The following is a 23,314-nucleotide window of genomic DNA, read 5'->3' on the forward strand; positions in this document are numbered from 1 at the left end:
TTTCAATTAGGAAGATAGTCACAGCGCTTTCACTGGAAACATAGTTAGCGTAAAAATCTAGACAATACATCTTTTGTGGGTTGTATAAGTCCTTTAAAAGTTTGAAAAAAAGGTCAGAAGGAGTGAAATATATTCAAAAAACCTTCGAGCTCGGCATTTTGGTATCGAACTGTAACGTTATCTAAAAATAGATCAAAATATAGTTATCTAAAAAGAGAGATTCAAGCTATTGTTTGGCAGTTTGGTATTTATCATTATTTTTAGCAGTTTTGTGGTGAGTTGTCAAGATATCTAAAAACCGATAGAAGTATAGTTATATAAATAGATGGTTGCGAACTATTATTGACAGTTTGGTATTTTTTGGTATTTTGGCTTAGTAGGATACACGTTAAAAAGATAAATTCATAGGTAGGACGCCCGCTAAAGTAGCACCTAATTTTTTATTGGTATGTTCTTAGATGGGGATGGTTCCTTCAAATAAGGAAGTGCGTTGACAGACTTCACTACCTATGTGATTGCAGAACTATCTTTGAGAAAAAAGACAGAAAAAGTAGAGCCAATGATACGGGAAATACAGAAGCCCCAGGATTCTACATTCTGAAGAGGAATATCAGAACGAGCTCATTAAACTAGTTGACTCCTGAGTCAGTGATCTACATAATATATGGGGTTTTCATTGGGGCTCAAAGGTAAACTTTGGCAACAATATAGATTGGACATTTCAGAAATTGAGGCATAACTTTGGCTGACGCTACCTTAAATGGGTTATGAATCATATGAAGGAATAATAAAAAAAAGTAATTTGAAATTGTCACAAAAAGATATTAACTAATTGTCCTTCTTTAGCTCTTTAGTGTTCAACCACACACAGGCTTAGAAAAGCGAAAAATTACAAGATTTCACTAAGAAAATATAAGAGAATTGAAAAATATGGTGTAAAAGGGCGCTTTTAACCGTTACGCTGGTACCAGATTGACCAAAAAAGAACTTGAAATGCTACAGACAATGGATATTGTATAGATCATTAGGATTCTTAATGAGGGATGGGTGTTTGACAATGTGAACAGAAGAAGGTTCCACCCAAGAGGTCAAAAGAAGATGTTCGGACTGCTTGTAATCTCCCCATGGCGCCATGCTTTCATGTCCTAACTAGCGTTCCTCACAAACCTTCGAGTCATATGCCATTTTAAAAATGCTTTACCTTGCGGACTTTTCAAAAGCCCAAAGCTTGTGCGTTATAAAGTGAATTTAATTTATCAGTTTCAGCTTATTCGAGCGCAGTATTTTAATACATGGATTAAAGAGGAATTATTTTTAGAATATTCTACAAAAATTTAAAGATAACTGAGAAGTATGACGGCGTATTCCTTATTCTGTCTGGCTCTTAATAGGGTGAGTGGGTCATGTACGGGAGTACTATTTATGTTTAGATTAGGGTCCCTACCTGGCCCTCTCTAATGGGCGAGTTTGGAATGCGGCAATGAAAAGAGGACATGTTACCTATATACGTATCACTCTCTCATCTAAGGTGTGATTTGAACCTTTAACAAGACTGATGATTTGGTCGCCATAAGGGGGACCTGTGCTTTTGATAAATGTCCACATTATTTTTCATATTATATGATTTCGAATAGAGTCTTGGGATGATGAAAGACACGGGGATTTGTGGATTTTTGTTTCTATTTACTTCCCATGTCACAGGTTTCACTGGGTCCTTTGATAGAATGATATGACTTTTTATCGATTAGCCTTCGTCAGATTATTTGATTTATGAAGCGATTATTCATGTAACTATTAAGGATCAGTAAGGATGTCATTGCAGAAGGAAGGCTCACAGTGTCATTAAAAATTGTCGAAAAGAAAAGGATCTGTTCCTTGCTTTGTTTCTAGCACCGGCACTTCTGCCTAGATTTCTCTTTTATTTTATTTAAATTCCATTTGTATACCAGTCATAAGTAGGAGTTCATTAGAATTATGGTGTTAGGGCTCTGAAAAGTAATTGTTTAATTTCAGTGAAATTAACAGTAGATATGGAATGAACAATTAATAATAAAATGGAAATTACAAGTTACCAGATAGTTGCAATACGGAATCGTTAGTTACGAAGTGTAATTGGTTATATCAAATGATTTCTTTCGCCTAAATGATATGATAATGGAGGCCTTTACCTAACAGGATAAGCATCACTTGCTTATTTAGTGTTGCTGTTTTTTATTTTTTTTTTTAACTATTTCCCAAGTTTACTATGCATATTTTGAAGAACCAGCAACTCTTCACAGAACGTCCCTTAGAGCAATTTAATTTTGACTAATCCAGTTAAACTGTTCATAAAAGGAGGATCATTGGTTTTGTCTTTCATTTTTCATAAATTTTCATTAGTTTCTAATGGAAATTTATGAAAAATGAATGACATGATCCTCCTTCTTTTAATGCAATAATGCTAAATGTCTGATGAATTTGCCAGTGTCAGTAACATTTTCTATGATTCGCCTTCAAGAGATTTTTTTCAAGAGACGTCCGGCTCGCCGATATGTTGCGTCCGAAATACAAGGCAAATGATCTTTAACATAAAAGGATCCCCCTTGTATACGATTATCACCAAGGAACCTCCGCATTAAAAATAACATATCCAAAACGATATAAAAAAGATGGGGGGGCGGCCAATCCCTGCTTTATGAATCATAAACATGAACAACCTGGGACAAAGTTGGTGGTCACACATGCTATTTCGGTGATGTACGCGAGGCGTACCTTTCGCTTGGTGATGATCACCCGTCGTTAAACTTCGCTGATCATACGAACAGCGTCAAAGCAAACACAATTTTGTCCACGGAAATATATTATATATATATGTATATATATATATACATATATATATATATTATATTATATATATATATATATATATATATATATTATATATATATAGGAGATATCTAGATAGATAGACACTATTTTTACTCCTCCTCACGCTTCTCACTTAAATAACTACAATTCTATATATCTCGGTAAATAAGACCATGCTCGCTTGAAAAGCTACATGCTCCCGATTATCAGCGGCAAAAACTCATTTCGCTATGCATGTGTATTTGTATGTGCTTGTGTGAGTGCATGTGTATGTGTGTCAAGGATATGAATTTTTCCCATCTAATTCATTCCTTGAAATAACATGGATGCTTTCCTTTTAGTGGTCATTTTTCCTTTTCATTTCAGCTTTTTTTATCTGTAAGAGATTTCCTTCTTGATAAGTTAGGGTTGGTAGAACCATTCCCTTAAATTTTGTTACAAATATAAAATAATGTATAAGACATCCGTTGCTTTTGTTATTGCATTGTTGTGATTTCACCTCTCTGCTCTGTTGAATGAATGATTTATGGGTGTTAGTAGCTTACTTAGCTCAAATTAGTGATTTTCAGAGGGACTGAAGTGATCCTTTATACCTTTCCTTTTCGCATCAGCCTTTACTTTATGCTCGACTACCAAGCTGAAAAATGTTGTCCATCCAAAGTTATGAAGCAACTCTTAGGTCAGGGAATAATAGCTTATGCCAAGGCAGAAATGGGAAATAAAGAATAGCATACGCATGATACTGGTATAAAAGAGATGGGGACTGCTGTGGCCTTGACTAGGAACAGCGGCCCTCACTTCAACACACATAACTCGAGTAAATACCCACTGCAATCAAATTTAGCTGGCTGCCTTAATCACACTTACAAAGGGGATATGACTTCCTACTTCTATCATAGAACCAGTTACCAACTACCATAGCCAAGGAGCTACTCGGCATTAATAATTTGTAAAGCCTTGTACGGCTGAGTCATGGCAGGGCGCTTTTTGATAAATAGCCATATTGATATTTATTGCTGCATTGGTCATCTACGGGGAAAAGTAAGAGGACGGGAGGAGAGGGCGTTCCCCAGCTGTCCTTGTCGTGGGGTCTCTTTTCATATGAGCACTATTGAGCAGTTGAAAAAGAGTGACTATCGTATTTAACACCTGTAGTTCTGTCAATACTCCCCAGCTGCCCATCTTGCCAAGCATGTACCAAATTACTCCCTGATTTCGAGGATTTGTGAATGTTAAGTAATGGAGCTATGTATTCCACGATTTCGTAGGGTAGATACGTCTGGGCCCACAAAATAATACCATTGACCTTTGCCTTGGCATTATTGACCAATTCTCACGAAGCAGCGGTTTATCATCGATCCTGTATACGGCCAGGTGTCAGAAGTAGCCGAGGTGTACTTAGATCTGATGAATGGGAGGTATTCTAGGCGTGACCTCCTTAGCAGTCTAATTTCCTTTCACAATACATTCCATCTAAATTACCCAAGGTAATTGAACTTAAATACTTAGCAGGATCGTAATTACCACCAGATGATACATAACTCGTTCCTTTACTCTAAAATAGTGTTTGATTTAGTAAAATTGTATTTTAACATTTGTTATTTATTTTTCCATCACACGCCCACACATCTATACATACATACATACATACATACACACACACACACACACACACACAATATATATATATATATATATATATATATATATATATATATATATATATATATATACGCTAATCGTTCCAAACGACTATGCATGTACGTCTAGCTTTTATTGTATTTACATTACTGCATAACGATTGTAAATACTGATAAATATGGCAAGTATTATTTAACTCATGAAATTATAGAGACACCATTATCTGCTAGTTTCAGAACCTTAGATTTTCTTTGTTACCTCATCATATATTACCGTTGTTCTCTATAATAAGGATAATTAGAGAGGTCTTCCCAAGTCTCTGCTAGGAGAGTGATTAGGTTAATGAGGAGTAATGACAGTTATTTTCCCTGAGGTCTATTGCGTTAAACCTTGAAGAAGAATTTGAGAAACCTGACAGCGGATCTGAAAAGGGAAAGACTATAGCATTGATATTACAAGATCTAAACTTAGCTTAGCACTAAATTTACATTTGTGTGATCGCAGAGGAAGAATATGGCATTGATATTACAAGATTTGAACTTAGCTTAGCACTAATTTTACATTTGTATGATCGCAGAGCAAAAATATAGCATTACTATTACAAGATTTAAACTTAGCTTAGCACTAATTCTTATTTGTGTGATTATAGCCCAGGTTTTGGAAAATTATTAACGATTAAATGACTAACACGAATTAAAGAGAGGGACGCTTTACTATTTTGGTAAATATTTTTTCTCTACGTATCTTAGTTCTTCTTCATGTAATTTGTTATCATCAGTTTAATTATTAAATTCAAATAGGCAAGACTGCACATATTTTCGGCATTTTTCATCCTTCCTGAAAAAAACAACTTTGCTCAAATTTTTCTTGGGACTTCTGATGTATTTATAAGTACCATATCTTTGAGAACATTTATGTAGACGCCCAATACTGATTCTTCACGAACTCTAACTTTGATTTCATATTCTTTTAGTATACCTACCACCGTTTTCACTCGAGGTCTTGTGTTTGGTATAACAGCATCACTAGTTGTATTGAGGAAAAGTCGCATTATGAGATCGTTGAAATAACTTAATTGTACCACTCGTGATCCTCCTATAGTTTTAGTCATCTGTAATTAACAGATCAGGCACACAGTCCTTGGAAAGGCCTTGGCAAATATTCAGGGGTGAGAAGCTGTATACTACCGTAATTCAGAGTAATGGCTTTGAATAAAAGTCCTGTTTCTGATCATTTTATTCTATGTTCTCACTGGCTGTCTGAGTAGATCATTTCTCCGTTCGTTATTATCTAATACAACTGCCTACTCTTACAGGATAGAAAATTGAATTGCAGTAATCTTACGTTTACGGAAAGTGTAATTAAGCGTTGCATATCTTTCTATTAGTATCCCTGTTGAGACATCGCAAAAAACGTTCTAAAGAGATGGATAGCGTATAAGTATGATGTCCTTATCGTACAATATGCGAGTGTTCCTCAAAAATTAATATAAGTACCATATTTTCGTCTCGGTTGTCCATGATTGTAGTTAATTTTCGCTTACTCGGGTAGTAAGCATTCAAACAACATTGTTGTTTGTTATTCTTGTTAGGGGGTTAGGAAAGGTCTATGGAAGAGCCTAAAAAGGTCTGAAAAAGGTGTTTCGCGTCGAGTTAAAAATACAGGAATTTTAGGATGGGATATGTATGTTTTATCTATGAGAATGAAAATGTAAAAATAATGTGTATATGAAACAGTACAAAAAAATTAGTTCTAATAAAATACAGCGTATTTATTTTAAATTTTCGCTGGTGAAACAATGCTCTTACGTTAAACTAGGAATATAATGTTTACAATTTATGTGTGAGGTGAAATCTTGCACGTGTTCCGAATAAGGTGGATTTCGGATCACTTCTCTTTTCTTTTCTTGTTATTTATTTATTTTTTTTTTTTTTGGCTTATCAAACACATTTGACAATACTGCACAAGACATTGTATTCAGGAACCCTATAGTCCATAAGAAAGAAACCTAGTTTTTATAGCTTCATATTTCCAAGATTAAAGTCCTACTTTAAAACATAGGCCTCAGAAAAATACATCTTGTCCCTCCGTTGCTCACGCTGCTAAATCGCATAATCCTCAACAGCTATAAATAGCGAAGAAGATTCGTCCTCGAAACGCTTTGTGTACGTTCGACCTACTGAGAGGATAGAGTACATTTTAGTGGTGGCGATGTGAAAGGCCTCAGCTCACCTGGCTTAACTTCCTTTGCTTGCCTACGATGTACCTATGTTCATCTTTCACTTTCAGCATTATTAATTGGTAGCTCTCGCTCCGGGTACTACTTTATCTTCAATCATTTCCCGCTCATTGAAGACTGAATTTATCCTTTACACCTAGATGATGCAGCCCTAGAATATTCAGTCTTGGGAATTTTCACTAACAATAAGGTAACTTAAACTTTCACTTCTTTGTATTGTAAATTAGAGGGACAGAGTAGAGACAGCTAGTTCACATTTCAAGTGAGAAGGAATTCTTGCATTAAACTTAAGCCAAAAATGAAAGAGTTTACGGCTTTTTAAAGTGATGACACAAAATCTCTTTCGCCAATAAATATTGAGCATGAAGAGATGATAGAGAGTGCAAAAAATCTGTTATGTTCTGAAAAAAAAAAATCCACTGTACCGAAAAATATGAACAGATCATCTTATAAAATCATTAAAACATTACGTAGGCGTTTCATTGCCACCTTCAGATGTTCACATATCATGTTATGTTTATCGCTACCTGTTTATTGTAAAATACCTACACAAATATACTTAAATGTATAAAGTGCACGTGCGTCAGGCACTCATAACGACCTGCCACAACCGAACTAGTCCTATTTATTTTAAAGAGGTTCATCAGTAAGTTGAATATCATGTTCTGTACAGCGGAATTATAGTGGTTTTATTTCAGTGACATGACAGATCTTTTGCACTCTATCATATCTCCTTGTCTATCCGTTTATCAGTATTCATTCAGGAAAGATATTTTATGCTATCACTTTAAAAAGGCAGTAAAGGCTTTTTCTTTTTGCTCACGTTTAACTAGGAATTAAATCAAAAGTTTGGGCCGTTACATTTTTTACCCTTTCATTCTTTATATATATATTATATATATATATAAATATATATATAATATATATATATAATATATATATATATATAATTTATATATATAATATCTATTTATATATATATATATATAATATATATATATATATATGTATAATATATATATATATATATATATATATATATATATATATATATATATATATATATAATATATATATATATAATATATATATATTTCCTTCGTTTGTTTCGATATACATTATCTATATCAGGAGTGTTTCCTTTTTATTTCGGAAAATTGCCAATATTCACCGTCTAAATGTAACATAAAAAAAGGCATACTTTCAGCTGCAACAACGACAAAGAATACAAAAGCAACAGCCACAACTGCTATTAATGGATGTAAGCGGGAAGGGCGCTTGTCGAAGGGCGAAAGTAGCTAGTCCATTCATTAAGAAGCAGAGACGACGAGAAGGAGCTTCACGACCAGGTTTCAGATGAGGCCCCGCGTGAAAGTGAGCCTATACTGAGGAATATGACTGGTGACGCAAGAGAGAGAGAGAGAGAGAGAAAAAGAGAGACTAAAAACGTAAACAATAACAAGTAAAAAATGCGCCGAACTTAGGCGCAATCGATTTTTCTGTACAGCGTATAACTCTGTAACTCTGTACGAAACTCTCAGCCACGATCCATGAAACTTCCGGCCACGGCCCGTGGTGGCTTGAGTTGTTGGCACCAATAGTGATGGCAGACGCACGGTCATGGCTAACTTTAACATTAAATCACCTTAAATCAAATAAAAAGCACTGAGGCTAGATAGCTGCAATTTGATATGTTTGATGAATGAATAGCGGGTGATCAACCTACCAATTTACAACCGTCTAGCCTCAGTAGTTTTTATGATCTGAGGGTGGACTTAAAACGTGCGGACAGACAGACAAATAACCACTGCAATAGTTTTCTTTCACAGAAAACTAAAATAGCCATCTCAATAGCGTTATTCTACAGAAAACTAAAATGGCTGAATGCTGTCTGCGTGGTCTTGAAACCGACCGCAGCTGCGCTTCCTTGACGAGAGAAGAGGTTCTCTCTGAAGGACAAAGCCATAATCCTGAACCTCCCACTCTTGGCAGAGCCTGTTAAGTAGCCCTCCTCCTAATCCAGCAGTGTTAGTCGAGGCGCCCCACCAGCGACATGGCGTCAGCTGAGGGAGCGTAGAAGCTCTCCCGTGTGACGAAGTCTGATCGGACTACATTTATCCTGGCAGTGGCGGGAGAGAAAAGTGTTTCTTCTTCATACTGTGCTTGAAACGATTCCGTTCGCTTTGCGGTGCAGTTACAAAATGCCAGTGTTGTTCCTCTGTAGTAAGTTTAGTGGTAACTTTCTTATTACATGGAGTTGTTCTATTAGTGGTTTTGCTTTTTTTTTCTTATTTTCATGTTTCTTGCTCAGTGAAAAGTGTTTGAAATAGAAAAATAACACTCATTGTCACTCTCAACATCAGTTCTTAGATACTGATGCCTTTTCTCTATGGTTTGTTATGTTTTTGAAATAGAAAATAGTGTTTGAAATAGAAAAATAACACTCATCGTCACTCTCAACATCAGTTCTTTAATACTGATACTTTTTCTCTATGGTTTGTTATGTTTTTTTTTTCTATACCAACCTGCATATAAGTGTAATATAATATTAATAAAAATTGTAAGTGTCTTTTTGTTATAAGAATATAGTAACTATTACTGTGCCACATATATATATCTATGGCTTTTCATTTATATCCGCGGAAGTGATTTATTTTCATATAGTGTTTGACATATTCATATATGCTCATGGTATATTTTCAACGTATTCGCGTGAAAACAAATACGATTGTAAATCATAATTGTGAATGGATCATAAATAGAATGGTATATAAAATAAAAACTAAGAACTTCTTACGTGAAGAGAAAGAAACAAGCACGGAAAAAAAGTTAGTGCATTTAATTGTGCTTGCAGACAGCGAGACCTTAATTCATACTCGGAACGCGTTTGCAATTTCATCATGAGGAATGTGTATTGCTCCCACCTCCAGACAGTTAGACTCTTACCACTATGGAAGACCACTTTCACAAAGGCCGCTTTGGTGTATTTGTTCTCCCATTATAAAATAAATCTGCCGGCGAATGTTCTCGTGATCCACATTGCTTGCGTCGTCTATAGTTTCTTGCGTACAACATCTATCCTTTGATTCAAGTTTCTCCGCATCGTAATTCTTGTTTGTAAATCTTCAGCAACAACACTCATGAACTATGATGGGCTGCTTGCCAAAAAATAAACGAAAAGAGTGAAACGGTAAAGAGCACGAGAAAACAATGCGCAAAGAAAGAAATCTGGGTTCCTTGAAGGATCTGTACCTTGATCACAAGTGAATCAAGGTAAAGGAAAATGAGTTTGAAGTCACGCAGTATTACAGACATCGATTGAAGAAACAGAAATCCCGACCGACGTATAAACAGCAGAGGCGGAAGAGGAGCTCAGTTTACGGCCTTTGAACCACATAGTTTTATAATTGGTGCAAAAAGCTTTGGAAGGAAGTGCATAATCGAACACATCAATTAATTCTTTAGATTCCATACAAGGATTAATTACTATCCCAGTCTATCATATCAATAATATTCGTATTGCGTGTGCGTGTGTATGTAAACAAAACAACCGGAAATTGAGAGCTTGCCTCTCAATATCCTACTGAACGTTCGTGTGTGGGCGAGTTCCTATTAAATTTATTACTGCGTACAATGACCACAAGCACGCCATAGGTCACCTCGAAAAAACAAATTGACTGAAGATATCGAGACAGATTTTTAGATTTATCTCCGATTTTTTATGCTTTCTGTTTCATTATATTGCATAAAATACCGTGAGATTTTAAAATTTATTTATGATCATTTCTTTAAAATATTTCCTTACGATTGAAATAACTAATTAAGACAGTGCTAAGAAAATTCAATATCAGAGACGCCACTATAGCCACACCATCTTAAAAGGAGCTCTTAAGATGAATTCCAGCCTTCGCACCTCGGCACAATCTAATACACATAATGATAATGCCCGGTGGGCAACGAAAGGCTTATAGTATTACGTACCCAGATGTTCCTAAAAAATGCGCTCATCTTCTCTTGGAATTGTAACTCTCCTCAGGAATGCCTTTTCTAGTGTACTTAGGAAGAGTTTACCGTTCCAAAAGGATATAAGCACGGGGTTACTTAGGGGAAAACGAAAAACGTTTTACAAATTTCTCAGCGGTGCAAAATCTTAGACGAGATCTTGAGGTCCTTAAATATCAAATCATGTAATTGTGGTGTCAGAGGTCAGAAGATGGGGTGGTCAGCCAGCAGAGGTAGGCTGTTTTTACTTGCAACCTGCAACATTGAAGTTAACCGTAGTACGGGTGGTTAGGGAAAGTGGATCTCCACTGGAGGTGTGGCGGGTCATGGTCAGTTTTGTGCTTTGCGCTGCTTGCTTATCATTTTCTGTTTGCTTGTATTTCCTCAGCTGACACTGTTTTGCGTGACTTTATTAGTATTTTCAGTTATCATGAAATAATTAGTATGAAAATATTATACGGTGAGGATATAATTGGCTAATCAGCGCTTGCAAATGCCGCTCCTCGGGACAAGTCGATGAAAAATTCAAAATACCTTTCTTGAGTGGTTATTTCCCTTTACGCTCCAGGACTAACAAAATCCGATGTCGTGTTTGATTCGTCATTAAAATTTTCCCTGTTCTAAGCCCCAAACCAGAACGGCTATGTAATAGTAGATCCAAAGCTTTGGGAAATTTACTGAATCCTGTTAGGAGCCGATAGCTCTTACTTGATATATATATATATATATCTATATATAGACAATAAATATCTATATATAATATATTCCTTTATTTATATAATATATATATAGATATATATATATATTATATAATATATATATATATATCATATATATATATATATATATATCTATATATATATATATATATATATATATATTTATATATATGATAGATCAAGCTGGATACGGAATCCTGTTAGGACCGATAGCTCTTCTTATATATATATATATATATATATATATATATATATATATATATATATATATATATATATATATATATATATATATATATAGTATATAATATCTATATATATATATATATATATTATATATATATATATATATATATATACATATATATATTATATATATAATATATATATATATCTTATATATATATATATATATATATATATATATATATATATATATATATCTATATATATATATATATTATATATATATATATATATATATATATATATATATAGAGCTATCGGCTCCTAACAGGATTCCGTAAATTTCCCAAAGCTTTGGATCTACTATTACATAGCCGTTCTGGTTTGGGGCTTAGAACAGGGAAAATTTTAATGACGAATCAAACACGACATCGGATTTTGTTAGTCCTGGAGCGTAAAGGGAAATAACCACTCAAGAAAGGTATTTTGAATTTTTCATCGACTTGTCCCGAGGAGCGGCATTTGCAAGCGCTGATTAGCCAATTATATCCTCACCGTACAATATATATATATATATATATATATATATATATATATATATCTTATATATATATATATATATAATATATGACGGAAATTAAAAGAGTTAGAAGCAAAGAAGGGGGTGACCTGAGCCGGTTTGGAAGAAGCTACTCTTGTCATCCATTTTTACAGTTCTGGTTTCCCAGATTATATAATATAGCGGAGTGTTTCACTTGGCTGTGTCCCTGAGTCACTTACAATCAAAACTTTGATTAGTGAGGTTGACTTTTTACTCAAAATTTCATTAAATTCGCCTAATCTTTTTGTGGGGTTATGGTAGCCTATGTTATGGCAATGAACAAACTGCAAATGGTAATTTTCAAATGCAAAGAATGCGTTCAGTCAGGATAATAAAAACGGCGGACAAAATCTATTGAGAGAGAGAGAGAGAGAGAGAGAGAGAGAGAGAGAGGAGAGAGAGGAGAGACGAGAGAGAGAGAGAGAGCGAGAGAGGAGAGATAGAGAGAGAGGAGAGAAGAGAGATAGAGAGAGAGAGAGAAGAGGAGAGAGAGAGAGAGAGAGAGAGAAGGATGATGTTGGGAGGAAAGCGATTTCAGTTTTGTAAAAGAGAAGAGAATAAGGCAGCTTCGATAGTACATAAATAATCGTCTGTCTTAATTCTCCTTGGGATGGGAACAAGAATAAGTACGGTGAAAATGAGGAAGATAAAACCAGCATAAACTTTAGTAGCGGTTTTAGAAAGTAACTCCTCTCAAAAGAGAGTCTAGGATCTGAGAATGCAGATAGGACGCTTTCATTTATCTATAGATGTCATATAGACAATCTGCTGTCATTTGCGTTTAACGAAACACATTGCACTCCAATGATAATGCACTGCACGGAAAGAACCTTGTCTTTGAATACTCTAGATCAGCCTAATAGTGTTGGACCCACAAATATCAATTTGTCAGTTGTTACCTTTTATGAAGTAATTCACAAATATTAGCCTAAGCGTCCCTCTTCAAGACTTATATATGATCATGCCAAATTTTAAGCAAAGACGCCGTAACTAGTTACCGAACAAAAACAATCGTTGAAGTAAGGCACCAATAGTCAAATGCTTTTGATAATGATGACACTTACCACATTAGATAGTTACTGGCATGTCGTATTCACGCTTTTTACTTACAATTAACCCATTAACCCATCTCTGCTTGTCGTTAGTGATCTTCACATCATAGCAACAACATTCTTTAAAAGGTCACCTGGCACCGGCTGAAATTCAATGTCATGTGAACCAGATTCAGACCAAAATGTTTTTACTAATCCAATTTTGGATCAGAATGATGTTCTCGATGCTAGGCTGGACCCTTGGCCCTTAAGTCTAAAACTGATGGTCAACCGAATTTTACCATGCCCTTTGGTGCGTTGCTCGCCAGTCTAAGCAACAGTGAGAAAGCTGGCATCAGAAAAATAGAGAAGACTGTCTACAAGATTAATAGTTGTGAAGCAGCAACCATTTTTAACAAAACTTGCCTACGAGAGGGTCTCCTTCCGAAATAATCGTATTATAATAGGCGTAATGTCTGTCTGTCTGTCTGTCATTCAATCACGGCCAAACGGCTGGTCAGATGGGCATGAAACTTGGCTGGGTTATGGTGGGGACCCCTAAGATGGTTTGTAATGGGGTTTCATCCAACCTACCCCTCCCTTTGTAGGGGGTGGGGGTGAGAAGGGATTTCCTGAAACGGAGCAGTTTCTGGCCGTGAAACGAGGCTGGTTATTCCCGTAGACTTAGTTACTTTACGATTTTTCCCAGGAGAAAGTCGCGAATTTTTCAGCTCGGACACAATAGAGGATGAAAATTATAATCAATATCCGCAACATTTTTTGAATAACTTAAATCCATCGGGACTGCCAGTGCACAAAATAACGTTGAAGAAGTACTGCCCGGTAATGTTGCTTCGGAATTTCGATCCTTCCAATGGACATAATTAAAAGGAAACTGACAATTTCCTACTCTCTATTCTTTTTTGGAAGACACAGGATCATAAGAACATTTATCAGTAGCCATAACGCACTGAAATACAAGTTGCGTCTTTGTAGTAACATTATGAAAAGAAAGATACTTTGTTATTCGTATCACCATGCAAAGTTTTTGACAAAGAAACGAACCAATCAAGATCCCTGTTCCGTTAAATGAAAGTCACCGACAAGAGAGAGAGAGAGAGAGAGAGAGAGAGAGCCATTTAACGACATTATAGCACTACATTTTTATAATTTTATCTTGCTATCGAAAAAGGAGAGAGAGAAAGAGAGAGGAGATAATTTGTGATTTGAGAGCTAAGTAATCCGATAACCCCATCACCGTCTTCGTTACTTGACTTACATTGAGAGAGAGAGAGAGAGAGAGAGAGAGAGAGAGAGAGAGAGAGAGAGAGAGAGAATCATTAAAAGAGGGTAAACAATAATGAATACAAACTTCTTTACGTTCATTGATCGTCCCTTCACTTACTTTAAGAGAGAGAGAGAGAGAGGGGAAACAACAATGAATAAGCATTTCTCTGCGTTCAGTGATCGTCCCTTGAATTACATTACGAGAGAGAGAGAGAGAGAGAGAGAGAGAGAGAGAGAGAGAGAGAGAGAGAGAGAGAGAGAGAGAGAGAGAGAGAGAGACTATTCGTGTAATCGCCCTTATTTTAATATTGCTGAACAAATAGTACATATAAATGTTTCACTTCTGCACCCGTATTTTATCACCCAACGTAGATGGGTAAGTTTGCTAGTAATAATAATAATAATAATAATAATATGATGATGATGATGATGATGAATACGAATATGAATATTTGGTTCAGATGCCAAAATTAAATGAACAAAGATATCATTATGATTCTCTCTTTACGAGATTAACAAAATATTTCGATTTTGTGCTTATCTTATACTTTGAGCACAAGAAAACATCTTCGAATGTTCCAACATGAAACTCTGCCAGCGCTGCTGTCGTTGTCATCTTCATGTTCTCAGAGTTTTTGTCTTTTAAAATAATAACATAATCATTTTTCAGCTATTTCATGTGTGGCATCAGTCATTACATGTCTTGGGAAATTGATATCACGTTTTCGTGATTCATCTGCTCATACTGGTTTGCGGCCGTTGTTTTCGAAACTGAATAAAGTCAAGGACGTCAAGATTACTTACTTAAATGTGGCGTCAGTAATCATTCGAGCAATAAAAACACTTGTCTGTAAGAAAACGTTCAAGGTTTAGTTACAGGGGCCGTTCATTGACCACCATGGGTTACTCTTCCACCCGCGAGAAACATTAACTATAGGAAACGGTTCGAAGAAGAATATCCACTAGAAGTTTACACATTGATGAAGAACGCCGTGAATATGAGCAATGAGTCATAAATGAGATACTGAGAGGTACAGGTTAGAATCTATATGGGAACCTGAAAATTAGGTTATCCTCAAGGCCATCACAAATCGAAGCTTTGTCAGTAGAATCCTTTTCTCCGAAACAAGATAGTCTCGAGCCGAACTTACTCTTTCTGAATAAATTCGAGTCATACAGATATCAGTCGAAAAGTATGCAACATACGTCGATGACGGTTCTTCCATGGTAATAGAATATGACTTAAGAATCAGACAGTTCTTTATACTGAACGCATGATGATAAGACCGCCAACACAGAAGTAAACGCAGACAGAAATATAGCATCAGGAACTTGTGACAACTTTCGTGGATAATTAATGCTGCACAGCTGCTTTTGACACTCTAATACTGAGACAGTGATTCGAAGAAGGAATTCTGAATCTTAAGTTACTAACAAAATATCAAAGTTCGTCATAAAATAATTGATTTGAAGTATATACGCCTATCACTTTTATGTTGTGGATAGCCTTAAAATCACCTCTCTATGATAGTGAAGAAAGTTTAAGGCCTCTTATAAGATAGAATTAAACTACACAAAAATATATAAAGGAAAAGAGTTATTGATTCAAGAAAATATTCAGCTGCCAGAAATTGGACAGATGTGTTTTGAAAATGAAAATGGTGCTCAAGAAAAAAAAAAAAAATTCCTTTTCCTGGAGTGCTTTGATCAGCACAAAATCAATCCGTTACCATTCGGCGTCAGCTGAAATAAAGGATTAATTTATATTGAAAATTTCACCTGAAAACGTTTGATTAACAGTTTGCTATGTCAAAATCCTTCATTTTTTTCTTAAGCGATATCCATGAAAAGGCATGAAGGTATTTTAACACATAAATATCTTGTCAAAATCGTGTTTCATACTTTTCGGGAATAACTTCATATTTGTACCAGAAATGCTTCGATCCAATTGCTCAGAGTCGTAAACGAGATCAAGCAAAAAAAAAAAAAAAAAAAATCAGAGCCCACCGCCGTTTATCTTGCTTTATAGTCTTACGTCGTCAGGGAAACTCCAAGTACGAGTAACACGTGGGTTCGGAATCTGGTTTTACAAGTTAACAAAACTCCCAGACTTCTTTTTTATTATCGTTTGCTCTTGGGAAAAGTTGGTCGAGGCTGCAAATAAATCGTTGCAGAAAAATAAGTTTCTTTACAATTTTGGAAGGCCATGGCCTCCTGCTCTTCTTTGTTATTACTCATCCCATACCCATTTTCTCTCAATCTAAAACTACCTAAGAGCAATTTTTTTTGCAGGAACGATTAGTTTAGGTGTAGTGTAGAAAATAGGTATTAAACACTTGTGTGTATATATATATATATATATATATATATATATATATATATATATATATATATATATAAATATATACATATGTATATCTGAATATCGATATATATATATCTAGATTTAAATTATATAATAGATAATCTCTGTATATAATATATATATATATATATATATTATGTATATATAATCGTATATATATGTAGATATACATATATATATATAATCTATGTATATATTATGTATATATATTATATATATCTATATATATATATATATAGATAGATATATGTGTGTGTGTGTGTGTGTGTGTGTGTGTTTGTACGGGTGTGTATTTGAATCTATCTGGCTTCCACTCTTCTCCCTGGAATAAACACTTTGTTAGTATTTAGACTTCTGAAATAGGTAGGTTCACGGCTGGACGCTTCTTTAATAGCCATATCTAGATCAGTGTCTTTTCGTAGTTTCTCCACTTCCTGTCTGAACAAATAACCTTGGAGCAATGATCCGTGTTGACCTTAGCCATTGATTGTCGCTGGACTTGATACGAGAGAATCAGGAATGTTCGTGATTATGAAGGGAACACTAAAGCTCTTCTACTTCTCAAAAACTGAGACTCACGAAAATAACATAATGCAGAGAGCAAAAGTATTGTGCAACATCCATGAATCTAAATTTCCATTCAAGCACTTTCAAGTTCTGACAGCGAATTTGGGTCACACCCTCTCTGTCAACCATAGCTGGTATCATATCTGACATTTTCGGAGCCTGTTGTCTTCTAAGTTAACAGCATACCTTTGTTCTTGAGTAAATTTTCCTTTCCCTCTTCTGATCAATTTTTACCTTTGACAGCGTGTAAGCTGCAGTTCATTGGATAAAATCTAACTGTCTATCTTCAGATGCATATATAACACTCTCGCTTACCAGATATAGGTCTGGCATTCGGTAAACCAAGTCTGTAGGAGAAGGCATTATTTACTCAGCATACAAGAAGATACTCTTACGCAAAGTGTTACTTTTTCATGAAGGAAAGTTAACAACTTTAAGGGCAAGCATCGACAAATTGAAATATTATTTTGCATACGCTTGTATGAGTGCTTGCTTGATATAGAAATCATACGTAATAAACATTCTGAAGTTTGAAATGCACAGAAACGTAATCTTCTGTTTTTACACCGTATTGCTATTTCCTGATCAATAATCGGTTTATCCTTTAAAGCTTACTGCGGTAATCAGTCTCGTTCAGTATGACAAGGCTCACACTACCATTTGCATAGTTCGCCTCTTTAATCGAACGTCTTATTAGTTCGTATCACAAGTAAAGAATAGATTTCAATGAAATCTAATGGTGTCAACGAGCTTCTATAACCATTCTGTGAGTTACCAAGTTTCAAAATACCATTTCGATAATTTCCTCCAAAAAAGGTTGCTTTGAAACTCATCAACTGTTGCCACACATGATAGGTCGTTTTGGCCTATTCAGCCAAAACTTACATCTTCCATTTCACTAAGGATACACACTGTTTGAATTCTTCTTTGAACGCAGTGCGGTCGGGACGTGGTCCGTTAAAATCCCCAAAGGTAAATTATTATGTCATTTTGTCGTTGTCGATATCGTCATCGGAACAGCTAAAGTATTATTATTCGAGAAATATAGAAGCAGAAGACCGGCTTAGGTTTCAGTGTAGTTTTATCAGCTTAGCGCAAATAGAGGACGTTTTTTTAATTATTTTTATTATACCAGTGCTCAACGTTCAATCACATTGCGGTGGTGTGCAGTGAAAAATTGAATTATATTTAATTTAAATGTAAACTTAATTTTCCGTTGCGGGCAGAGGGGCGGGTTAGTGCTGTCAAGTGCACCTAATGTTGTGCACTTGAGTCATTACTTCAGGGCCCCTAGCTGCAACACCTCTCATTAATTTTACTACATCTCCGTATATATTTTTTACTTACATCTTACTTTCCACCGTCATTGTGCAACAGCGAGGTTTTTCTCCTGTTACACCTTTCAAACCTGTTTACTATCAGTTTCAGCGCTGAATGACCTAATAGGTCCCAATGCCTAGCATTCAGCCTGAATTCTAGATTCAGTTCTGCTACATTTAATCACTTTATTTAGATGTGCAGTATGTCTAATAACATTGCGGTGGTATAAAATGCGTTTTTTATTAATTTTATAGGAATATACACTACGCCCATTAACATATCAATAGTAAACAATGCATTTTTTTCATTATATTTTATACAGATATACACTATGTCTTATCATATTTCAGTGATATACGATGGCTTTGTTACGTTTTATATAGACGTCTATAATAACTTTGCGGTGGTATGTATACATAGCATTTTTAATTGTTTCAAATAGATGTACACTATGTCAAATCACAGTCGGCGGTATAGAATACGTTTCTGATAATATTTTATATAGACGGACACTACGTCAAATCGCATTGCGTTGGTATACAATACGTTTCTTTATTATATTTTATATTGATTCAAACTACGTCTGATCATATTCGGTGGTATACAATACGTTGTTAATAATATTTTATGTAGATGTACAGTACGTCAAATTACATTGCGGTGATATAAAATACGTTTTAAATGATATTTTATATAGATGTGCAGTACGTCAAATCAAATTATGGTGTTATGTAATGTAATTAGTCGTCATAGCTGGTGATATTTTCAAGAAAACTAATGGCTTACAAGAAAGAGCAGCACTCCTTCCTTGTGATACCAAAATTTCGACTAACATTTCAGTCTCAACAACAGACGAGGTGCGGCATCGGAACCTCCAATTATTTATTGTAGCCAGTGGCAATGTCTCTAGATGTATGAGTTCTTACTTTCTATTTATACCATAAAATGTATAACCTTCACAACCGACATTGCTGGAAGTCATGTCTATATGTTCTTACTTTTGTTTGTCTGGATCTTGGTAGAGATATGCAAGGCCTGTTTGAGGCTACAAGTATTACATTTTTCGAGGGAGACGTTGCTTGTGGTCGACGGGGCCTATTTTAACATTACCGGAAAAAAATGGAACTTTTTGGCTGTTTAATTACTCAGACAAGAAGCCCTCCATATGCCCCACTGATAGATTTTAGCTTCATTTAATTATTACGTCTGCAAATAAGTCTAAACCTGATTCTCTTACTTCCATCTTCCTTTCCATCCTCTTCCAACAACTATGAAGTTTTCCTCCTGTTACACCTTTGAAACCTCTTAACTCTCGATTTCCATTCCATCGCTGAATAACCTCCCAGGTCACAGCGCTTGGCCTTTGGCCTAAATTGTATACTCCAATCCGATCTAAACCATTTCTGGTCCCCTTAAATTCTGGTTCTTGAAGATCTGACGTTGACGTAGGTACGCGCTATCTGAATGCTAGTCTAACTTTCCGAAAGTTTTGCTGTATCAAATCGCTTCATAACTTTATTAATATTTCGAAAATCCAACCCAATACTAATTCAGTCTTTTATAATTATAAAACATTAATATTTATCTCATATTTCACGTTGTTGTAGTTATTTTTGATAAGATTGCTATCCTCATGGTCGTTAATCTGGCAGTGATCCTCTATAAGGTCCCATCATTAATGGTAATATTTAAAGGTCATTAAGATCACCAAAAATTATCATTATCATTTTTCATTCAAACTTTGTAATAAAAACAGAGATTAGAGAGTAGCATCATCTTCCAGTTTGTTGATTACCCGTTACTCTGGATTAGCACCTGTTATCTGGTAAGAAAGACCTTTGGGTATGAAGTAGCTAATTTGATAATCGTATGGTAATAAGTGGTTCAGCAGTTTTTATTTGTTTATCCATTTAAAGGTATTTGGTTTTCCACGAGTACATACATACGCAGTGTGCACCAATATTCTGATGTACAAACACTAGACAGATAGATGGATATACAGATAGGGAGATAATCTTTCTTCAGGACTTTGCATCTTTCATAGGAAACATTCCTGGTTACTGAGGTCAGTATCAAGTGGGGAATAAAATAGTCAGTGGCTTAGGAAACTATACCATTTTTGATCGAATTATATAAATACTCAATATGATGTGCTAGGGTTCGTTCGTGCCCATGAGAACAGAAGTGGCAGGAAACCCGCATAAATTTTCCCAAATCGAACAAGACTCGGAGACAACTAGTTGTTAATTAACGCCTATCAGAAAAATATCAATGACTGTTCAAACGTCACGGCGCTCTGTGGTTGTGAGTGATTATCTATATGGTTATAAGCAGACATGATAATATATATATTTTGTTTTTGCTAAAATGCTGGTTTACATTTATCTAGTAAGAATTATAGATCTCAACCACCTACAGTGCTCTATATTTCTATAAGGAATGAGTTAGTTTGGTTTTATTTGTAACTTTAAGTATAAAATAATTCCTTCACCCAGCTGCGTATATCATACAATAAAAGGTATTTTTATCGGCACTACAGCAACATAAAATTTGCGCCGAAGTTCAGATTTCAAACGACTAATTTTTAAGGCGTTGCCAGTCTGTTGAAGAATGTTACCTGCTATCCTTAATTCACGATGGCATTTTTTCTTAAAAGTTAAAATCGCCGAATGACAGTTTAATATATTGTTCGAGTAGCGGATCATATTGGCAAATCGGAGTTACTTTCACTTGCATATGTTAGGTTCTTTCCATATTGGTGCGGAATATACTCACAATAGTACCCTCACGCTTGAGTACGGTTACTTCTCCGTGCCCTAGCACGTGTGCATTAAAATTGCGACACTGTAAATCTGTATTTGTATCAGCCATTGTGCTAAATGTATAATTATGTGAATACTATGAATATACCTCAGTCCATAATTGCGTGATATCTTAGTCTTTGCACATATGGATAGTCAAAAGAACACTGTAAAACTCTATTCCGTAAATTCTCCATGAAATTGTGGATAAACAAAAATGTGCAATCCTAAGGTGTCGAGACCGTGAATTAACTATACATCCTGTTCCCGAAGGTCGCCTGCCTTCATCTTCCTTCGCAGGATTATTCGAGGGTAATGCGCAACACCTTCTGTATGATATTCATGGTGTGTTACGTAGAAGCTTTATTCCTCGATCTGAGCGCATACTTACATATATACATAAATCAACCCAACGCAGCACACACACTTTTGTCTTTAACCGAGCGTCGTAATGATTATAAATTATCCTCGACGCATGCTGCAAGTCTATACATGTAAATCAAACATAGCTTCAAATACATATTGCATGTATATTCACACTACAGTGGAATGTAGCCCGGCTAAGTTGAAATCCATGCTTGAAGATCAACCTACATAGCGCAAATTCCATCCAAAAAGATGGAAGATTTTTGTGTGTACGCCTTTGAGTTTTGCATAGACGTTACAATGTAGTAACTAGGGGTTTAAACGCTATTTCCGAACTTTGGTTCTTATTATGCTAATCGGAAAACGCGATAGATAAAAAGAAAAAAAAATTCAGTTGAAAGGATTATAAAAAAAATAAAATCTCTTTCGAGATTGTAAATGTCACTTCAACCTTCGCTTTTTTTATTCTTATTTTTTATTTTGCATGGTCCATCAGTTAGCTATCGAACATCGAAAAAGATTTTTTTATTTAAACTCTGGTAAACTTTGTTCGTTGGCTTTTTTATGGGTATTAAGTTTTATGGTAAGCTAAAAACTCGCTTTACATGTTAAATGTTACCAGGAAAAATGTTATACATATAAGTGGAGTTGAACTGTAGTCAACTTAGGGGACATGAGGACACGCTAGGGGACATTTTCTTTTATTCATACTGGTACCATTCATATATGTGCGCTCTTAGCAACCATCATACGAGGTGTGAATGCTAAGAGAGAGATTGAGGAATATGTGTGACTTTTGTACCGTGATAAGAGGAAAAAGACGTAGACAACAAAATCAATATCGCTCAGATTGAAATCATGATTTAATATTCAGAAATTAAATTAAATCCTCACTGAAGAATTATAAGTAAAATAAATGGTCACTGGAGAAACGTAGAGAAAGACAATTGATCACTTGATGATTCCAAGTTAGTTCATATATTACTGCATATCTCGACCATTGTATACTTCCAAAAGCATATGGTCTCTCTCTCTCTCTCTGTGAGTGTGTGTGTGTTGGCGTGTGTGTGTGTGTATGTCCAGAATATCCTATGTTCCGATGTTGCTTTAGATTCCCTCAGGGTAGTTGTCCTTTTTCAAGGAAACAAAACCGCTTGTGATGTTCACTTCCTCTGCCGGAAGTCATCAGTGGCATTGCAATTTTTTTTGTTTTTGCCGCGGATTCACATATTATTTTAACCATATCCTCGTGGCGCATTGCCTGCCATCTCCTAATAACAATCATTTAAGCATTTTGATACTGAAACATTATGTTTTAAAGATGTTGATCTTACCATGAAAA

At 35.3% G+C, this 23,314-nt stretch overlaps 1 protein-coding gene across 2 annotated transcripts in view; it reads left to right on the forward strand.

Moving 5' to 3' along the window:
* Positions 1–8,757: 8,757 nt before the first annotated feature.
* Positions 8,758–23,314, forward strand: part of LOC135221899 (pancreatic triacylglycerol lipase-like) — a 27,780-nt gene continuing 13,223 nt past the window's right edge. The window contains exon 1 of one of the 2 annotated variants that reach the window (XM_064259879.1): positions 8,758–8,950. In XM_064259879.1, the coding sequence (XP_064115949.1) occupies positions 8,929–8,950 (22 nt within the window). In that variant the 5' untranslated portion in view covers positions 8,758–8,928. Of the gene's footprint in view, positions 8,951–18,348; positions 18,458–23,314 lie in introns of those variants that run through there. The other variant, XM_064259880.1, reaches the window with a different exon arrangement.

This window comes from Macrobrachium nipponense, chromosome 3, assembly GCF_015104395.2.
Source record: "Macrobrachium nipponense isolate FS-2020 chromosome 3, ASM1510439v2, whole genome shotgun sequence".
Lineage (NCBI taxonomy): Eukaryota > Metazoa > Arthropoda > Malacostraca > Decapoda > Palaemonidae > Macrobrachium > Macrobrachium nipponense.